This window comes from Aphidius gifuensis, linkage group LG4, assembly GCF_014905175.1.
Source record: "Aphidius gifuensis isolate YNYX2018 linkage group LG4, ASM1490517v1, whole genome shotgun sequence".
In the NCBI taxonomy this organism is placed as follows: domain Eukaryota; kingdom Metazoa; phylum Arthropoda; class Insecta; order Hymenoptera; family Braconidae; genus Aphidius; species Aphidius gifuensis.
Window position 1 is genome coordinate 22,548,716 of NC_057791.1, and position 20,014 is coordinate 22,568,729.

Sequence of the window (20,014 nt, forward strand, 5' to 3'; positions counted from 1 at the left end):
ACGCACACATTTATTGTGTAAAAGCTTATCTGTGAGGCAATATGGCGCATTCCAGATCGTTTTACTATAGTATGCTATCGTCAACAAACTATACCATATAAAAATTTTCAATGTTGTTTCAAAGATCTGGAAATAGTTCACTGTGCGCCACCAGATGTCATGGTGAATAGGTCAGATCCCTTATAGATACTTAAACTCATGACTCCGAAATCAAAATGGAGTACTTGACGTTTATGTACTCATGTACTCAATACACGAGTACCGCTAAAAAAACACTGAAAATAACAACAACAAATTGGTAAATATACTTACAATAATTAATAATCATTATAAATTAATATAAAAATAATTTCTCATCAGGTAAAAGCAATGATACTAATTATATAAAAGAAGAAAAAAAAATAAACAAATCAAGATGCAGACAATTGGAGAAAATACACTCAATGCATTGATGATATCAGAAAGTTAAGAACAGATATAGAAGACAGAATGAGCAAGCATTGATAGTGTTGTACATAATAGATATCCATTAAATAAATACCAGTAACCCAAAGCCAATACGGTAGTGATGTTGGTGTTGATATTGTTGATGATGATGATGATGAACAAATTAATGTTGATTATACAACAAAAACAAGTCATATACAAGAATTAATAAAATCATCATTGTCTTATGAAGTACCATCACAAATATCAACACAAGAACGTCTTAAATTATCAAATTGGGGCTTGCCATTAACTGTACTAAGAAAATATGAGGAACGTGGTGTAACATCAATGTTCCCATGGCAAGTTGAATGTTTATCAAATTCAAATATTATTGATAGAGCTAAAAATCTTGTTTATTCAGCACCAACATCAGCTGGTAAAACACTTGTATCAGAAATATTAATAATTAAAACAGTTCTTGAACGTCGTAAAAAAGTAATATTTATATTACCATTTGTATCAGTTGTACGTGAAAAAATGTATTATTTTAAAGATTTATTATCAGATGCTGAGGTTAAAGTTGAAGGTTTTATGGGTGGTATACAACCACCAGGTGGTTTTAATGCAACAGATGTTGCTATTGCAACAATTGAAAAAGCAAATTCATTGATAAATCAAATGATGGAAGAAGGTGGCCTTGAAAATCTTGGTGCTGTTGTTATTGATGAATTACATTTACTTAGTGATCCATATCGTGGTTATTTACTTGAATTATTATTAACAAAGCTAAAATACATGACATTAAAAGAAGAAAATATAAATATACAATTAATTGGAATGTCAGCAACATTACCAAATTTAGATTTACTTGCAAAATGGCTTGATGCTGAATTATATAAAACAGATTTTCGTCCAATACCATTAAAAGAGTATTGTAAAATTGGCACAACAATATATGATGATAAATTAAATTCCCATAGAGTAATAAAACCATTACAAGAATTAAATAATGATAATGACAGTGATAATATAATACAATTATGTCTTGAAACAATACTTGAAGGACACAGTGTATTAATATTTTGTCCAACTAAAAATTGGACAGAAAGTCTTGCACAACAATTATCATCAGTAATAAGTCAACTTGGTAGACAAAATAATGAATTAGGTATTGCATTACGTAAACAATTAAATACTGAAACAATAATGGAAACATTAGAACAACTTAAACGTTCACCAGTTGGTCTTGATTCAGTATTAAATAAAACAGTATCATTTGGTGTTGCATTTCATCATGCTGGTTTAACAATGGATGAACGTGATATTGTTGAAGGTGCATTTCGTTCTGGTTCATTAAAAATATTAACAGCAACATCAACTCTAAGTAGTGGTGTTAATTTACCAGCAAGAAGAGTTTTAATAAGAACAATAATGTATCATGGTAAACCAATTGATACATTAACATATAAACAAATGATTGGTCGTGCTGGTAGAATGGGAAAAGATAGTGCTGGTGAAAGTATTATTATATGTAAACAAAATGAACGTATATTTTTAAAAAAATTATTACAATCAAATCTTGAACCAATTAAATCATGTTTAAATAGTACTGGACCATTAATAAGAGCTTTACTTGAAGCTGTTGCTAGTGAAGTTGCATATACAATTGATGATATTAATTTATATATGAAATGTACATTATTATATTTAACAAATAATCAAGAAATTAATAATTTGACTATTGATGCTGTTGATTTTTTAGTTAAAAATGAATTTTTTTTAAATCAAAAATCAATAAATGGTAATGATGAAAGATGGATTGCAACACAACTTGGTAAAGCAAGTTTAGCTGCATCAGTACCACCAAAAGATGCATTATTTTTATTTGAAGAATTATTAAAAGCAAGAAGAACATTTGTACTTGATACTGAATTACATATTATTTATACTGTAACACCAATTAATTCATCAAATAATATTGGTGATATTAATTGGTTAAATTTTTTTGATTTATGGAAATCAATGTCTGATAGTGATAAAAGAGTTGGACAGCATGTTGGTGTTAGTGAAAAATTTATAGCAAATGGTATTAGTGGTACAATTAAAAATAGTAAATTACTTGATATACATAAACGTTTTTATACATCATTAATATTAAATGATCTTGTTAAAGAAATACCATTATCAATTGTTTGTAAAAAATATTCATGTTGTCGTGGTGTTGTACAAAGTCTTCAACAATCAGCAGCAACATTTGCTGGTATGGTTACACAATTTTGTAAAAAACTTGGATGGGATTGTGTTGAATTATTGGTTAATCAATTTCAACAACGTTTACAATTTGGTGTATCACGTGAATTATTAGATTTATTAAGACTACCAATGTTAAATGGTATTAGAGCAAGAAGTTTATTTAAAGAAGGTATTAAAAGTGTTGCTGAATTAGCTGTTGCTGATGATATGGATGTTGAAAGAGCATTATATAAAGCATTACCATTTGAAAGTGAAAAAGATTATAATAATGAACATGAATATGATTTAGTTAAACGTAATAAAATGAGAAGTGTTTTTGTAACTGGTAAAGATGGTTTAACACCAAGAGAAGCAGCAGTTATGCTTGTTAAAGAAGCAAGAGAACTTGTTAAAAATGAATTAGGTGTTGATGAAGTTGATTGGAATAAAAAAAATAAAAATCATTTGACTGGTCAAACTTGTACAAATCATTTACAAATATCAACTAAAAATACAGATATATTGAGACAAGATTCTTCAACAAGTTATTCATCAACTGTATCAATAAACAGTGGTTCTTCAAAGATATCAATTGAAGATGACGATGATGATAAAAATGTACAACAATCTCTCAGTTTAATTGAAGAGGATGAAGAGAATGACCATAATATTGTTGATGATGATGATGAAGATGATGAACAAAAAGCTGATAAAATTGAAGAAAATATTCCAGAAATAGTTGAAAAACAATCTAGTATAGAAAGTTTTGGTGAAAGTTTAAAATTTGATTCAAGAATGGAAAACTTATCAACACCAAAATCAATTTTACTTAAAGAAACATTTAATTCAATATCAGATTCACGTAGTCCAAGTCTTTTTGGTGATAGTTTAATTTTAGATACACAAGATTGTAATATGCTTGATGAAAATATTCTTGAACATAATGTTCTTGATGAAAATATCATTGATCCAAATTTACTTGACATAAATGTAGCTGATTTTGAAGAAAATGAATTTTCATGTTTACAATCATCATCAAATAATAATAATAATAAACAAGATAAAGAAAAAGATGTAATTAATTTTGTAAAGCCAACAACTCCAAATGTTCAATTAAAAAATTTAGATGAAAAAGATAAAAGTAAATCATTATATTGGGCTGATGATTCATGGAACTTGACAAATGGAATTCTCAATGCACTTGATCAACAAGTTCAACAAAATAACAAAACCCATATTGATAATAAAAAACCAGCATCTACATTAAATACAGAGACAAATAATAAATTGGATAATGTAAAATCAACATCATCAAATGATACATCTAAAGAAGCTGATAAAAAATCATTAAAACGTAAATCAAGTAGTCCAATTATAACTGATAAATCACCACTAGCTAGTGTTGTTAAATATGATGCAGCAAAAAGACTATCAACAGACTCTAATACATCAGAGGATGATGTTGTTGTTGGCACTCAAGCAATGGACGTGTCAAATACAAGCAATAAAATAAGTAGAACACGTTTAAAGCTCGAAGCACTTAGAATACGTACACAAAAAACAACAGAATTAATTAAAACTCCATTACCATCAAAAACATCAACAACATTTACTGTTTCTCTTGATGATAATGTTGATGATGACGACGATGATTTATTTGCCGAAAGTATCATACCAAATTCCGAAGATGAAGATGCATCACCAAAGAAAAAAAAAATAAAGAAAACAACATCAAAAATTCATGAAAAATTATTGAAAAAAAATAATAAATCAATGAATAGTATGAATTTAAAAGAACTTGTTGTTATAAGTGTATCAGAAATTGAAAAATTTAATGATTTTAAAAATGAATTATTAAAAATAAATGAAATATCAATGGCACTTGCTTGTGAGTCATTCGTTAAAGATACAATATGCATTGGTACAAGAATAATAAGTACAATTAACAGCAAAGATCATGAAAGAAAAATTAAAAAAATTGATAATTGTATTTATAATGATAGAAAATTATGTGGTGTTGCAATAACATGGGGTAAAAATGTATATTATATGTCATTTGAAAATATACAAGAACCAAATCGTGTATCAATAAAAGACAGAATGTCATTGTTAACTGATATACTAACAAATGATAATTTAACTGTACGTTGTTTTTCATCAAAAGAAATATATAAAACTTTATTTAATTGTTGTAATATATCATCAACATGTAAATTCATTGATCCAACTGTTGCTGATTGGTTAATTAATCCAGATTTACCAGATAAAATATTTGGCAATTTAATTAGTGAATATTTACCAGATGGACTAGAACTTTATGAAAGACTTGGATCAATAAGTGGATATTTTGGTCCTGGTTTATATGTTAAATCAAAAATATCTGGATCAATAAGAGCATGCACAGAAACAGCACTAACTTGGTGTACAACAAATGTATTATTAAAAAAATTACAATATAAAAATTCTCAATTATTAAATACATATTTAAATATTGAAATGAAAATTGTTATGATATTATCAAGAATGGAGTTGACTGGTTTTGGTATTAATTTACCAGCATTACAAGAATTATCAACAGTTATTAAACAACAATTAGCACAAATTGAAAATCAAGCATACACATATGCTGGTAAAAAATTTAATTTTTCATCATCAAAAGCTGTTGCACAAGTATTAGGCTTAACAAATGACAATAATAAAAAGAAAATAAGTACAAATAAAGTGTCATTAGAAATGTGTGATAATCCAATAGCAAATTTAATAACAAATTGGCGTAAATTACATTCAACATGGATTAAAATGGTATGTCCATTATTAAATTTAGCTGAAAAAAATTCAAGAATACATGGTAATTGTCTGACAAATACAGTAACTGGACGTGTATCAATGCATGAGCCAAATTTACAAAATGTACCACGTGATTTTAATTCAGCTGATGATACATTTGTGATAAGTGTGAGAATGGCATTTGTTCCAGCAATTGGTAATATTATGTTATCAGCTGATTATTGTCAGCTTGAGTTACGTATACTTGCACATTTATCAAAAGAGCCAATATTATGTAGAGTATTTAAAAAACCAGGTGATGTATTTAAAAATATATCAGCCCATTGGTATAATTGTGCAATTGATGATGTTGATGAAACAATGAGACAACGTACTAAACAATTATGTTATGCTATGATTTATGGTATGGGAATTAAATCACTTGCTGAAACATTAAAGATAGAAGAAGACGAAGCTAAAGAATTTCAAGATAAATTTATGTCAACATATCCTGGATTAAAAAAATGGATTAACAAAACATTGGATGAAGCTAAAAAAAAAGGATACATAACAACATTGATGGGAAGAAGAAGATATTTACCTGGTTTAAATAGTGATATTAATGGAGAAAAAAAACATGCTGAAAGACAAGCAATTAATACAATGGTACAAGGTTCAGCTGCTGATATTGCTAAAAAAGCTATGGTTGTTATTGATGAAAGAATGAGAGATGAATACAGTGATATGCCAATGGTACTTGTTGATTATCCAGTAAAAAGAAAATTAAGAAAAAGTAAAGATTTAATACCACGAGGTGGTTATTTAGTATTGCAACTACATGATGAATTAATTTATGAAGTTAATGGACATGATTTAGAAAATGTTGCAAGAATCATTAAAGAATCTATGGAAAATTGTTGTCAGTTATCAGTGCCTTTGCCAGTCAAAGTCAAAGTTGGACCGGCTTGGGGTGATCTTCAAGAATATAAATTTTAATTGTATATAATTTTTTTTTTTTAATTAATCACGTTGCTTTTGCAGAGAAATTTTTTTTTTAATCATTAATAATTGTATATAATATTTAATTGTTGATTATGTTGTTTGGATTTTTTAAAAAATAAATTAACTATACGCTATTGCGAATTTATTGAATACATTTGTGTGTGAGATTGTACAATTAAATTATTCAAAAAAAAAAAAAATAAAATAATATATGTATACAAATGAAATGAAAAAAAAGAAATAAAATTATGTAATATTTTCATGAAATTAAAATAAATTTATATATTTAAAAAATTGTATATATATTTTATTTAAATAAAATATGATTAACATCATAATTGTTTGTTTTATTAATTAACTTAATAAAAGTTAAAATACAATATAATTAAATTGAATCACTAGTTGGTGCAAGTGATTGATGTAATTTTGTTACAGCAGTTCTGACAATTTGTTGGAACGTATCATCTTCTGGACATGATACCTCAAGACTTGTTAAATCAATATGTGCTTTTTTGTCATCAACAGTGACATATAATTTTTCACCTTTAAATATTTTTGGTACTGAATCTTCACCAAACATTTCTTGTAACATTTCAATAAGACATTCTTTAAAATGCATACGATCCATTTTAGTTGGTGCTGGTAATATTTTTGGTGGTGTTTCTAACATTTCACATTGTAATAATGCAACAACAATTGAATCAGCATACATATCATTAACTGGTGTTGCAATCCATTCAAGTGTAACAATTTTACCATCAATAGTAACATCAACATTTTTAAATACTCTTATTTTTTTATCATCAATAATATCAAGTGTACCAGATATTTGTTGTAATAAATGTTTAAGTACAGACCATGATGAATTAAAACATATACTTTGTCGTTGTACAACTTGTGCAATACCCATATCAGTATATTTTGATAAATCAGATGGTGCTAACATATGATAATTAAAATTTCTTTTAACAATAACACCAGATATAACTTGTCCTGGTTTTGGTGTATCAATAGCAAGTGTACCCATAACTTTAGCTGTTTTTTCACCACGAAAATATAATTCAACAGCAACAGTATTTCTTGGATTATGTATTTCCATTGTTGTTGATGGATCATCTTCATATTCACGTTGTAATGCTGCTTTTAATCTTCCCATTTCATTAGCTTCACCATGTACCAGCACAACATGTGGTGGTTTTAACATTCTTATAAATTCCGATGTTTGTTGATAATCTGTATGTGCTGAAAATGATATATAATCAACAGACATTTTTAATGGTAATCTTTGTCCACTCATTGTTGCAATATCTTCTGGTTCAGATAAAACTGTTTTAGCAAGTGTACCCTCAACACAATAACCAGCAATAATAACACCATTTTTAGTATCAGTACACCATGATTCAAATAATTCTCTTGATAAACCACTTTGCATCATACCTGGTGATGCCATAACAACACAAGGACCAATATCATCAAAATGATCAATACCTTTTAAATTTGATATATGTTTAAATACAAATGGATTATTAATTGCAATTTGACGACGTATTTTATCATTCATTGCATTAACATATGTTTGATAAACAGCCATACATTTTTTAGCAAGTGATGATGCATAATATATTGGTATTTCATGTAATTCTGGATGTAATGACCAGTATTCATCAAGTATTAATAGTAATTCTTGTGCTCTACCTAGGGCAAATACTGGTATAAGACATCTACCACCACGATTTACAATTTCATGTACTAAATTTGTAAATCTACCTTCTCTATCTTCACGTTTTTCATGTATATGTGTACCATATGTTGATTCTGTTATCAATACATCTGGATGTACATTTGGTATTTCAGCAGCCATTAAATGACGATCTTCTTGTCTACTAAAATCACCAGTATATAATATTTTAACACCAGCAATTTCAATCATAAACATTGCTGCACCAAGTACATGACCAGCATTATAAGCCCAAAATTTTATACCAAATACATCTTTTTCTTCATGAAAATTTATTGTTTCAATTTTATCCATACTTGCTTCAAGATCAGCTTCAGTATATAACATTTGTTCAGTTGCAATATTACTAACTTTAATATAATCAGATAAAAGCCAACGATAAATTGCTTTTGTAGCATGTGTCATAAAACAACGTCCTTTAAAACTTGTTTTTTGTAAAAACCATGGTAATGCACCACAATGATCCAAATGAAAATGTGATATTAATAATAAATCAATTTCATCTGGTTCAATTAAATCAACGTATGGCAATGCATCCATACCTGATAAACCTGGATGAATACCACAATCAAGCATTATTTGTTTTCCTTTAAATTCAAGCATTATACAAGATCTTCCAACTTCCTGACCAGCACCCAATGGTTTTATTGATAATAAATCACTCTCCTCTGCTGGTACATTGTCCATTTTTGGTCCACGTTTTGATGTCATCTTTAAATTATTATTATTTTTATTTTTTAATGTTAACAATTTTTTAAAATTATATTATTATATTGTACACTATATATTGTTGTTTATATTTTTTTTAACTTACTTTTTAGGTTAGAATTTATGTTTGTTTGTTATTAATTTAATTACTCAATTATTATTGACACAACTAATTATAATTAATCATAAATAATAATGTCAATGTTAAAATACTTTATTGTTATGTTTTTAAAATTTTTTAATTATTAAAAATAATTTTGTTTTAAAAAATAAAATAATAAACACACCGGTTGTGTTTTATTTATGTTGCAGTTGCAGTTTGCACTATTGACAACAGAGTTGCAGTCAGCTGGATGTGTCGTCACTCGTTCAATGTCGTTCGTCATCGTGTGAAATCGTGTATACCGTAATTTCTGTTTAAATTAGACTATAAATTTCTATCTGTTGCTAATGTATAAAGGAATTTTTGTTAATAATTATGTTTTTATATTTGCTATTAGTTTAAGTATAATTGATTTATTTTTTTTTTATTTACAAAAATTTACCGCTGCTGACAGAAAATATAATTAAATTTACAGAATTTTTTTTACAAAATCAAATTGAATTACATCTTGATATAATTGTTACTCAATATTTACAAAAAGAGGTAACTAATTAATTAATATATTTATATTTTGTTTTTCCAAGATTTCATAAATTATTTAGTTTCAAAAAATTTGTTATTTGGATAGAAAAAAAATTGTTAAACCACTCATCACTATCTAGCATTATATATATACAGTATTAATATCAGTATTATCACCGAATTTTGTCAATTATCTAATTTTTTTTGTTGAACAAATAATTTTAAAATTCATCTTTAAAATGGCTAAGGAAGGAAACAATCATAGTAAAAACATTCTAGTGTGTGACTATCTCTCAGATATTCTTCTAACTGTGGGAACATTTCTATACCAGTAAATTCAAATCTTTTCAGGGCCTTTAGTCGACGAAGCATCTGCAGAAGAAATTATTCATAAGTACATGTAAAAAATAAAAAGAACATTTTTGATTTTTTTTTGTAATAAATATAAAGTTTAACTTACCCAAATGGTGATCCCGGGAAATAGACAGGGTATATTAGGTGTACTATTTGTACTGCAGGATACGTCATCAGCTTTCCAATTGAACAGAGTAAGATCAGTCAATGTATTAGCAAGGGGTAACAATGCAGTGATTAAATAATGAAGCTTAGACTGGTGTTTTTCATGATATTGAAATATAACTGCTAATACTTTAAGCTTAGATAGACGGGAAAATGCATCATATACTACAATTTCATCGTTATCAGAGGTGAATCTCAAACGAAGTTTCACGAGGTTTGGACAATATTTATTAATAACTCGCACTATGTCACTATGACCATAAGCTGTCAAGTCTAATTGTCTTAAATAACGACCACATTTATTAAGTAGTGATTTTAAAAAGCTCAATTTTCCATCGGGTGTTGGATATTTCTTCAAACAATTTGCATCCTCATTATATTCCCAGTGAGTCAGTTCAAGCTTTTTGACATTACCCCAAGAATAATCAAGGACTCGATTCCATTTTTGACATACTAAAAATATAAATAAATTATATACAAATATATATTAATTATCATAATTAAATTATTTTTTTAAATAGTTAATTGATATTTTTATTATCACATACCCAATGCAATTCTAGGTCTTTCCCATACTGGCACATACATGAATATTTCAGCCAGACAATCATCATTAATACAATCAATTGTTGTATGTTTGTATGTCTAAAAAATAATAACAATTATAATATTTATATTTTACAACAATAATTCAATAATTAATCTATACAAGCATGTTTTTACTGCAGTTGTATTTTTGACTAACCTCATTATCCTTTGCGTTAAAAGAAGGTGTTGAAATTTCACTTGACACCTTATATTTTTTAGAAAAAAGGTTTTCCGACTCTGGTTTACGTTTTTCTCTAAATTTTTCCATATTTAACAATTCACTAGGAGCAAGTTTTGGTTTAATATTTTTTCAACTCAATATATATATTAATTATATTAAAAGATTTTTTTATAAGCTCTATGTTTTTTACTATAAACAATTGAAGCACCACAAAGCACAGCGAAGCACGAACCATAGTGCAAACTGTGACAGTTCTGTGCTGTTCAGCTGTGTCCACATGTCGCTGAAACAGCTGTTCAACAACTATATATAAATTTAAGAAGAGATTTTGTCGGTATTTTAAAAACTGATAGAAAAAAAAATATATATATATATATTATTGTTATTATAAATGAACATTTTGTTTATTAGGTTTTTTATATTATAAAAATTTTTAATAAATTTTTACAAGTAAAAAAAAAAAATGTATAATATTAAAAAAATTATTTTTTAATCTATGATATTAATATATCAGTTATCATTAAAATTTGTCAATTATCTAATTTCCTTTTTTTTACATTCTGGTACAACAAGAATTCTGAAATATGGCGATTCATATTGTTTTTCCTCAGTTTTGAAAGAAACAGCTAATTTCAAAAATTTTTCTCGTTTTCTTGATACTTCTGCTGCTTTTGTGATAAATTCAACAGTTACACTTGACTGCTGCAGAACAAACAACACCTCCAGCTTTGGTGAATTTTCGAGAACTTTCATGGCTAAATTATCAGTAATTTTATTGCTGCGTGGTAACATTAATTTAGTCAAGTTTTTGAGCAATTTGATTGATGAAGAATCAATGCTGTTATTGATGCCGACAAACCAAAGATGTGTTAAATTATTCAACTTTGAAATGGCTACTACACCATCATTAGTTATCCATCCACAATTTATTTTGAGCGTTGTTAATTGCTGCAAGGTATTGGCAATAGTATACAAACTATCATCTGAAATTTTGTATCTCAACATATCCAATGTAGTTATACTCATTAACTGATTTGGCTTAACATTTTTGTTTCTGAAATGATCATATAAGGATGACATTCTAGTGTGCTATTATTTTTCAAATACTCTCTCAACTTTGGAAAAATTAGTATACCACCAAATTCAAATCTTTTCAGAGCCTTTAGTCGACGAAGCACCTGCAGAAGAAATTATTCATAAGTATATGTAAAAAAGGGAAAGAATATTCTCAATTTTTTTTGTCATAGATATAAAGTTTAACTTACATGAACGATACTCATCGAAAATTCACAGGGTAAATACTTTGGAAATCCCCTAGGTCTACTATATGCCCAGGGTTCGTCAGCTTTCCAATTGAAGAGAGTCAGATCAGTCAATGTATCAGCAAGGGATTCCAATGCATGTACTAACTCATTGAGCTTAGCGTGGTGTTTTAGATGATGTTGAAATATAACTGTTAATACCTTGAGCTTAGATAGACGAGAAAATGGTCTCCAACCTAGTTTATGGGTTTCGTCATAGATTAATCTCAATCGAAGTTTCACGAGGTTTGGACAATATTCATTAATAACTGGCGCTATGTTACTATGACCATAAGCTGTCAAGTCTAATTGTGTTAAATAACGACCAAACTTTGGAAGCAATGAATTTAGAAAGCTTAATTTTTCATCGGGTGTTGGATATTTCTTCAAACAATTTGGAGACTCATTATTATATTCCCAATGAGTTAGTTGAAGTTTTTTGACATTACCCCAAGAATAATCAAGGACTCGATTCCATTTTTGACATACTAAAAAAATAAATAAATTATACAAATAATTATTAATTATCATAATTAAATTATTTTTCTAAATAGTTAATTAATATTTTTATCATCACATACCCAATGCAATTTTAGGTCTTTCAAATACTGGCACATACATGAATATTTCAGCAAGACAATCATCATTAACACTGTCAATTATTGAATGATCATGATTCTCATCGTATATCTAAAAAATAATAATAAATATTTATATTTTACAACAATAATTCAATAATTAATTTACAAGCATGTTTTGAGTGCAGTTATAAATTTTAGACTAACCTCATTATTATTTTCGTCAAAGGAAGATGTTGAAATTTCACTCGACACCTTATATTTTTTTAACAAAATTTGTTTGCTGACCTCTTCCATATCTGATATAATTGCAATTTGTCGGTGTTTACTATAATCACGTTGTGGTTGAAATATTTCTTTATCTTAAATCTCAATATATTAATTATTTTAAAAGATTTTTAAGCTCTATGTTTTTTACTAAACAGTAAACAAACCAATGATTAGCATCAATCACACAGCAAGAAACACCACAAACAACAAGTGTCAAGGACCAAGGGTGTCAACTGACAACTGTCAAGTGTCCACGTGAGACTGGAACTGTCAAAGAGCTATATAAATTTAAGAAGACTGGAGTGTCGTGAATAGTAAGACTAAAATAAATGCAGCGATTTCGTGGGTATTTTAAAAACTAAAAAAAAAAAATATTATTGTTATTGTAAATAAACATTTTTTATTATGAAAATTATTACCCAAATTGTTACAAGTAGAAAAAAAAAAAAAAAGATAAAAATAATAATATAAAAATATGAAATTTAATAAAATAATAATTATATATTCAATATATCATGACATCAGACCATTGTTTCTGATGGTTCATTTTATGCACATAAAATTGATTTTCATCATTTTTTAATTCTTTGTAACATTTCAATATGACTGTATACTCTTTGTGTATGATTATCACTACGTTCAGAGCTATTACTGTCATCACAATAACCACTTGGATTACTTGATACACCATCAATACTATTATCACAATTATTTTTATCAATGTCCATATTATTATCATCAACATCATCATGATTTTCACAATTATCAAATTCTTTGTATGGAAAAAATGTTGATGCTCTGTTACCACGACGTTTACGTTTACCTAAACGTGAATGAGTACTTGTTTCACTTTTAATACCTTTTCTAAATGTCAATGCAACTTGTTTTAATTTTATTTCATATTTTTGTACTCTACTTGATACTTGTTTTGGTGTACGATTACCCAATTCATTTGCAATTTTAGTCCATCTACGCATTTGAATTGTTTCTTCTGGATATTTTTCAAGTAAACGATCAAGTCTCATTTGTTCTTCATCTGTCCATGGTTGATTAAATGTTTCTGGTTTACTGTCATCAAATATTCTACCTCTAACAAGTCTTTTATTATCATCAATTTTTTTTTCACATACTGGTGCTGGTTCTTTGGGTCTTGTTTGTGGGCCCATTCTTGTATCACTACCATAAACAGTGTATTGGCTAAAATCAATTTTTGGAATATCTGGTATTTTACGACTACCTGGTAACTCTAGATGACAACCATCTTGTAATTGTTTTGCAAATGATAATGGATCATCAAGTGCTTTTTTACGCCAACTTATCAATGTGTCTAAATCTTCAAGTGATTTTATTCTCAGGGCTTCCAATGTTACTACTGTTTTTAAAAGAGATAAATAATCTTTGTTGTTTCTCAATGCCAAGTGATCAGATTCAAAATAAAATTCACTGTTTTCATCTTCTTCTTCTTCTTCGATTTTTATATTCTCTTCAGTGATTGTTTCCATTTTTGTTTATACTAAAAAAACAACAACAAAGATATAGTAAAATGTTTATATTAAAATTAAAAGATATTAAAAAAAAAAATAAACATATTGTTTATTAATTAACCTGCAAAATTGAATGTTTATATTATTTTCTGTCACACTGTCACACGTGTTGTTTATTGTGATTTGCTGCATTAACTAGATCAACTAGTTGGCTGACTGAATTTTACCAAATTTTACTTAACTTATTTAGATGGCAGCTCGGTATAATTATTACATTATTTTTAATATTTATATGGAGATAAAAGATGGCAGCTCATCAATATTCCCAGATTTTCAAATTTGAAAATATATATAATACATCGACTACTTTTTTTTTTTTTTTAGGCTCATTATTATTAAAATTATATCTTGAGAAATAAAGATAGCAGCCAGGATTTTTTTAGTTTAAATTGTTCAGGATTTTTTTCTCTATCAGTCAGTAAATTTTTAAGACAAACCTTCTTTGTATTTGAAAAAAAATCCTGATAATTATCACGTACATTTACCCCCTTTTTCAATTTAGTAAATTTATTTTGCTTCTTTTCCAAAGTTTATTTGATTTTTATTTTCTTTTCATCATTAAATAAAAAAAATTAAAAATTAAATTGTTTAATATTTACTATTTTTAATAAATAAATTAATTCAATTTACTTTTATACTTGTAAGTTTTTTAAATAAAATATATATTAAACTCAATTTTTTTTACAACCATTAAGACAAGTTATAACTGAATAACATTCCTTAAATTCTTTTAAACAATCTTTTGTAAAATTAGCATTATGAGTAAGTATCAAACCAGCTTTTTTTGCACAAATTCCAGTAAAAAAAATACCACCAAAATGAATAAATGTTTCTGTCAATGAAATTTCATATAATTTTTTAGCAATATTAGTACTCATCACATAGCCCAATGAACTATCCAAAAAAAATGGATAATATCGATCATTATATTCATAATCTGGTATATACCTAATGGAAAAAAAAAAATATAGACACATGAAAATTAATTACAAGCATACTTGTTGAATTGATAATTTTTTTTTAACTCTCACTGACCATGGATCAGATGGATCCTTGACTGGCTCTTCCCATTCTCTCAAACGTCCCATCAACAATGATCTACCAGCTCTGTTATTTTCATGACTCAATATACTTTGAATCAAATTAATAATATTAATATAAACATCATCATTAGTTATCATAATGTATTTTACATTTTTATTATTACAATTTTTTTTAATCCATTTTAATATCATTCCAACTCTTATTGTTGAATTATAAATAGAATCATAAAAATTTTCTTGAATTATATCTTTAAATTTACGAGATTCTTGTTTAATATTTTCCTAGAAAAATATTATAATTATAATTTTTATAAATAAATTAATAATTATAATTTCAAATACTTACATTAATAATTGAATTTTTTGATAGACCGATAAAAAAATTTGTTACTATGTTGATGTAATCAAATTTTTGTCTCATCTCAATTGACACTCTTATGTTGTTTCGTCGATTAATATTTTCTGGATTTGATATCATAATAATATTAATAAATGTTTTTGATATATTACAGTTCCATCGAGGTTTTAAAATTATTGTTTCAATCTTGGGTTTTATATAGAGACTTAAATTTCTCGGTTTTTCAATAGGCCAGTCTTCTAAATATTTTAAAAATATATTTCAATTAATTTAATAAATATGTTTGATTATTTTTTTTTTGTGAAATTTGTACTTGCCATATTCAATCTTGGCTTTGTATTCATTGCCTTTTCTCGGTGATAATGTTACAACGTAATTTTGTAAATAAATTATCATCAAAAGTAAATAAAAAATATTAATTGATAAAAAATTTTTTAACTCTCGTCTCATGATTTTATCGAGTTACTTGTAAAATCAAAAATTCATATAGATTTAATTTTAATTTATGTATTTTTTAAATAAATATTTATATACAAAATTAATGATTAGTATATCTTTAAAATTAATTTGACCTCAATTTATGATTTTTTTTAAAACACCTGCTTGTATCTAATGTGTTTGATGATTAAGTTGAAGCTTATTTGTCAATAAAATAAAGCTGATAAAGCCTTGAAAAATGATAATGTTAATGACTGTTGACTTTTATCATGACGACTATTAAATTTACGAAATTTAATCAGTATTATATATGTGAGTAAGTTGATATACATAGATTCAAATGTGATGAAATATTTTGTAAACTGAAAAGTAAATAATTTATTAATCTTCAAACTACATATCTAAATTATAAATGCCAAAAATATCCCTCGAGATTTAAAATAAAGAAAAAAAATATTAATATTTATTATCTATTATTTTTAATATATAAATCTTGTAGTTGAAATATTAATTAATTAATTCAATTAATTCATTTTATTGATTTAGTAAGTATGAAACCAGCTTTTCTCCACCATTTGTCCACTATTTCTCTGACCATGGGTCATTTTCGGAAAAAAGGTGGAGAAAAGGCGGAGAAAGATAGATAAAAGACGGAGAAAAATTTCCACCAGGGAAAAACATATCAAAGTGACTAATTTATCAACATCTGTAAGTGATAAGGAACTACAAGAAGCTTTTGGAATTTTTGACACCGTGAAGAGGGCCTTGTTAAGAGATATTTGCATGGTCAAACAAAAGGCAAAGGCCTTGTCTAATATTCAACTTATGAAGCAGCTTTCACATAGCTGTAACAATATTTCATCAAAAAAATTATTATATGAATACATTGTTAGATTCACAATAATTTATTTTTCGGAACCAGATTCGTATAAACCGGGATTGTATACAATTATAAAGTGAGCTGTTCTCTGATTTATTGAAGCCTTTTTATTGGAGCCGAACATATTTATGTTTTAATAAACCAGGAATCATTAATTTACAAAAAAAAAACAAAAAACTGTCACTAAATAACAAACTTATTTTTGTTAATTATATTATTAATTTGTTATTTATATTGTTATTGAATTGGTAATTTTTTTTTTAACTCTCACTGACCATTGATCAAATGGTTTCTTGACTGGCTGTTCCCAATCTTTCAAACGTCCCATCAACAATGAACCACCAACTATATATTTTTCTTGATCAAATATACTCTGAATTAAATTTTCAATATTAATATATATATCATCATGAGTTATCATAATGTATTTTGTATTTTGACAATTTTTTGTCACCCATTTTAGTATCATTCCATCTCTTATTGTTGAATTATAAAATGAATCATCAAAGCTTTCTTGAATTATATCGTTATAATAGTCAGACTCTTGTTTCAATTCTTTCTACAATATTATATTTATTTATTAATATCATTTTTTTTATTATTCATTAATTACAAATGTACTTACATTAATTGTAGAATTTTTCGATAGACCGATGAAAAAATTTACAACTACATTATTGCCATTGTAGTTTTTCATCATGTCAATTGACATTCTAATTTTTTTTCGTTGATTGAGATTTTCAGGATTTGATGTCATAATGATACTGATAAATGTTTTCGTTGTATTAAAATTCAAACGAGGTGTTAGTATTGTTGTTTCTGTCTCGGGTTGTATGTAATCACTCAAATTTCTTGATTTTTCGATTGGCCATTCTTCTGAATATTTATAAAATAATAAATTCAATTGACTCAAAAATTAATTATGAAAAATTATAATAAAGTTATTCAATAAGTTTCCCATGATTTTCATTTTTAAAAAATTGTTTGATTATCAGCACAGTCATTAATGCAATCATTAAACAATATTTTTTTAAATTTTAAAATATTTATAAATAATAATAATAAAAATAGGAAACTGACACTTACCGTATTCAATTCTCATTCTGTACTCATTATTTTTATTCTTTGGCATTGCCGTAACTATATTTTGTGAATAAATTATTACCAAAAGCAAATAAAACAAATTATTCAATAGAAAATCTTTCAGCTTTTGTACCATGATTTTAGAATTTTTTTTTACTTTTTTTTTTTGTAAAATTTAAAATTAATACACGAGGATAATTAGAGCAATTTATTAAAAAATACTAAATAATATATTACGATAAAATAATTCGACTTTCAATTTGTTTTTTGGCTGGCAGCTGCTTGTAAGCTGTAATGTTTAACTCGTGTATTTGTTGAGGTGTTAAAATATTATTCGCGTAAAAAATGAAATAATAATCACCAAAAATACGTGGCTGATAATAATTGATAAATTTTTTTTATTACCAAACAAATGTGGCTATTTTTCTTTTTATTACTTAAGGCTTTTTTTGTCGTTAAAATATAGAACAGAGATAAATAAAATAAATAAAAAATTTAAAAAATCAACAAAAAAAAATTACTATTTATTGCACAAATATACTTTGCCATATTAAATAATTTTTTTTTCCAATTTATTAATAATTTACAAAATTATTAAGTTAACATCTGAATTATTTGTTTTAAAAAATTATAATAAAATTATAATAATTATAATACAAAAATTAATTTGATACAATAATTATTATCATCAAAATAAGCTGCCAACTTTAAATAGAAAAAAAAAAATCGAAAACAGGTATTTTATTAATTAAATAAATAAACAAATATTAAATATGTTCAAGTTTGTTTTTTAATAAAGTACTCACTCGATGGTACAACATTTAAACGATAATGAACTCAACATGCTGGTGTTGATAAATTAATTTAAAAACGAAAAAAAAAAAAAAAATGAATTACATACTTTTAAATAATTACAATTTAAAAAAACATAAAAACGCTTTGATATTTGTTAAAAAAGAAAAAAAAAACAAAACATCCTCAATAGCACGTGGAGTTTGTATCCTGATTTAAATTTTATTTAATCATTTTTTTTTTTAAATTTAATTAATTGTTAATTATTCTATATCTCAACTCTCCTTTAGGTATGAATTAATTTTTTTTTTTTTTTCTTGCTTTCGTACATTTATTTAATTTTGCCAAATTTACGTTTTTTTTTTTCATTTTTTCTTTTACGTTTTTTTTTTTTTAATTATTTTCGCATTGGCCCTATTATAAAATAGAATCGATATACATATTTACAAATATATACAAAATTCTTTTCTCATTTTCACTCAAAACCTATTTTTAAATTTGTTTTTAATTTTCCAAATTTTCCCATACCTTTATTTTATTTTTAAAAACAATTAAGACAGAAAAAAAAAAATTATAATTTAAATTATAATTAACGAATTGCACGTTACATCGATGCTGGTTTTTTTTACATTAATTGTAAATTATTCAAAACACGACATTATTATAAAATCAAAAATTATAATTTAAGCTTTTTAATATTCTAAGATGTACAAAAATTTTTCTTTAATATTTTTTCTATAAAAAGAAAGAAAAAAATTCTTAAATTTGTAATTCTATTTATTGAGACATTTTTTCTTTTTTTAACCTTTCATACTGCTCTCTATTTATTTTACTTAATTATTTCTAATATTATTACTTTTATCGTTCATTCAGAAATGAAAAATTATCTAAATTACAAATTCTTCATTGCCAATATTAAATTTAACGAAGAAAAAAATA

At 25.9% G+C, this 20,014-nt stretch overlaps 4 protein-coding genes across 7 annotated transcripts; 1 reads left to right on the top strand and 3 right to left on the bottom strand.

Moving 5' to 3' along the window:
* Nucleotides 1–489: 489 nt before the first annotated feature.
* Nucleotides 490–6,604, top strand: LOC122854059 (DNA polymerase theta). Its single transcript, XM_044154471.1, has 2 exons — nt 490–493; nt 545–6,604. The coding sequence occupies exons 1-2, from the start codon at nt 490–492 to the stop codon at nt 6,421–6,423; spliced, it is 5,883 nt and encodes a 1,960-aa protein (XP_044010406.1). The 3' UTR covers nt 6,424–6,604.
* An 87-nt stretch (nt 6,605–6,691) lies between these two features.
* LOC122855731 (cleavage and polyadenylation specificity factor 73) lies at nt 6,692–9,202 on the bottom strand. Its single transcript, XM_044157295.1, has 2 exons — nt 8,982–9,202; nt 6,692–8,878 (listed from the first exon to the last, which is right to left on the bottom strand). Exon 2 carries the CDS (start codon nt 8,876–8,878, stop codon nt 6,815–6,817), a length of 2,064 nt encoding a protein of 687 aa, XP_044013230.1. The 5' UTR covers nt 8,982–9,202; the 3' UTR covers nt 6,692–6,814.
* Nucleotides 9,203–9,631: 429 nt separating this feature from the next.
* LOC122855733 lies at nt 9,632–13,318 on the bottom strand. Of its 4 annotated transcripts, none has more exons than XM_044157298.1 (7): nt 12,875–13,318; nt 12,671–12,779; nt 12,054–12,577; nt 10,765–11,966; nt 10,568–10,664; nt 9,961–10,472; nt 9,632–9,872 (listed from the first exon to the last, which is right to left on the bottom strand). In XM_044157298.1, the coding sequence occupies exons 4-7, from the start codon at nt 10,873–10,875 to the stop codon at nt 9,744–9,746; spliced, it is 849 nt and encodes a 282-aa protein (XP_044013233.1). In that variant the 5' UTR covers nt 10,876–11,966; nt 12,054–12,577; nt 12,671–12,779; nt 12,875–13,318; the 3' UTR covers nt 9,632–9,743. The 4 variants fall into 3 exon arrangements, 3 of the variants coding, with proteins under 3 accessions (XP_044013233.1, XP_044013234.1, XP_044013235.1); XM_044157299.1 differs by lacking the exons at nt 10,568–10,664; nt 10,765–11,966; nt 12,054–12,577; XM_044157300.1 differs by lacking the exons at nt 10,568–10,664; nt 10,765–11,966; nt 12,054–12,577 and having other exon boundaries at nt 12,671–12,782.
* A 191-nt stretch (nt 13,319–13,509) lies between these two features.
* LOC122854060 (ZZ-type zinc finger-containing protein 3) lies at nt 13,510–14,593 on the bottom strand. Its single transcript, XM_044154472.1, has 2 exons — nt 14,524–14,593; nt 13,510–14,450 (listed from the first exon to the last, which is right to left on the bottom strand). The coding sequence occupies exon 2, from the start codon at nt 14,437–14,439 to the stop codon at nt 13,510–13,512; it is 930 nt and encodes a 309-aa protein (XP_044010407.1). The 5' UTR covers nt 14,440–14,450; nt 14,524–14,593.
* Between the last annotated feature and the right edge of the window lie 5,421 nt (nt 14,594–20,014).

What these genes read in the sequence shown, in the direction of transcription:
- LOC122855733 (XM_044157298.1), bottom strand. Translation starts at nt 10,875, where the DNA reads ATGGAAAAATTTAGAGAAAAACGTAAACCAGAGTCGGAAAACCTTTTT. An exon ending in TTAACGCAAAGGATAATGAG is followed by an intron (nt 10,665 to 10,764) that starts GTTAGTCAAAAA and finishes ATTATTTTTTAG; the next exon opens with ACATACAAACATACAACAAT. An exon ending in TTCCCGGGATCACCATTTGG is followed by an intron (nt 9,873 to 9,960) that starts GTAAGTTAAACT and finishes TTTCTTCTGCAG; the next exon opens with ATGCTTCGTCGACTAAAGGC.
- LOC122855731 (XM_044157295.1), bottom strand. Translation starts at nt 8,878, where the DNA reads ATGACATCAAAACGTGGACCAAAAATGGACAATGTACCAGCAGAGGAG.
- LOC122854060 (XM_044154472.1), bottom strand. Translation starts at nt 14,439, where the DNA reads ATGGAAACAATCACTGAAGAGAATATAAAAATCGAAGAAGAAGAAGAA.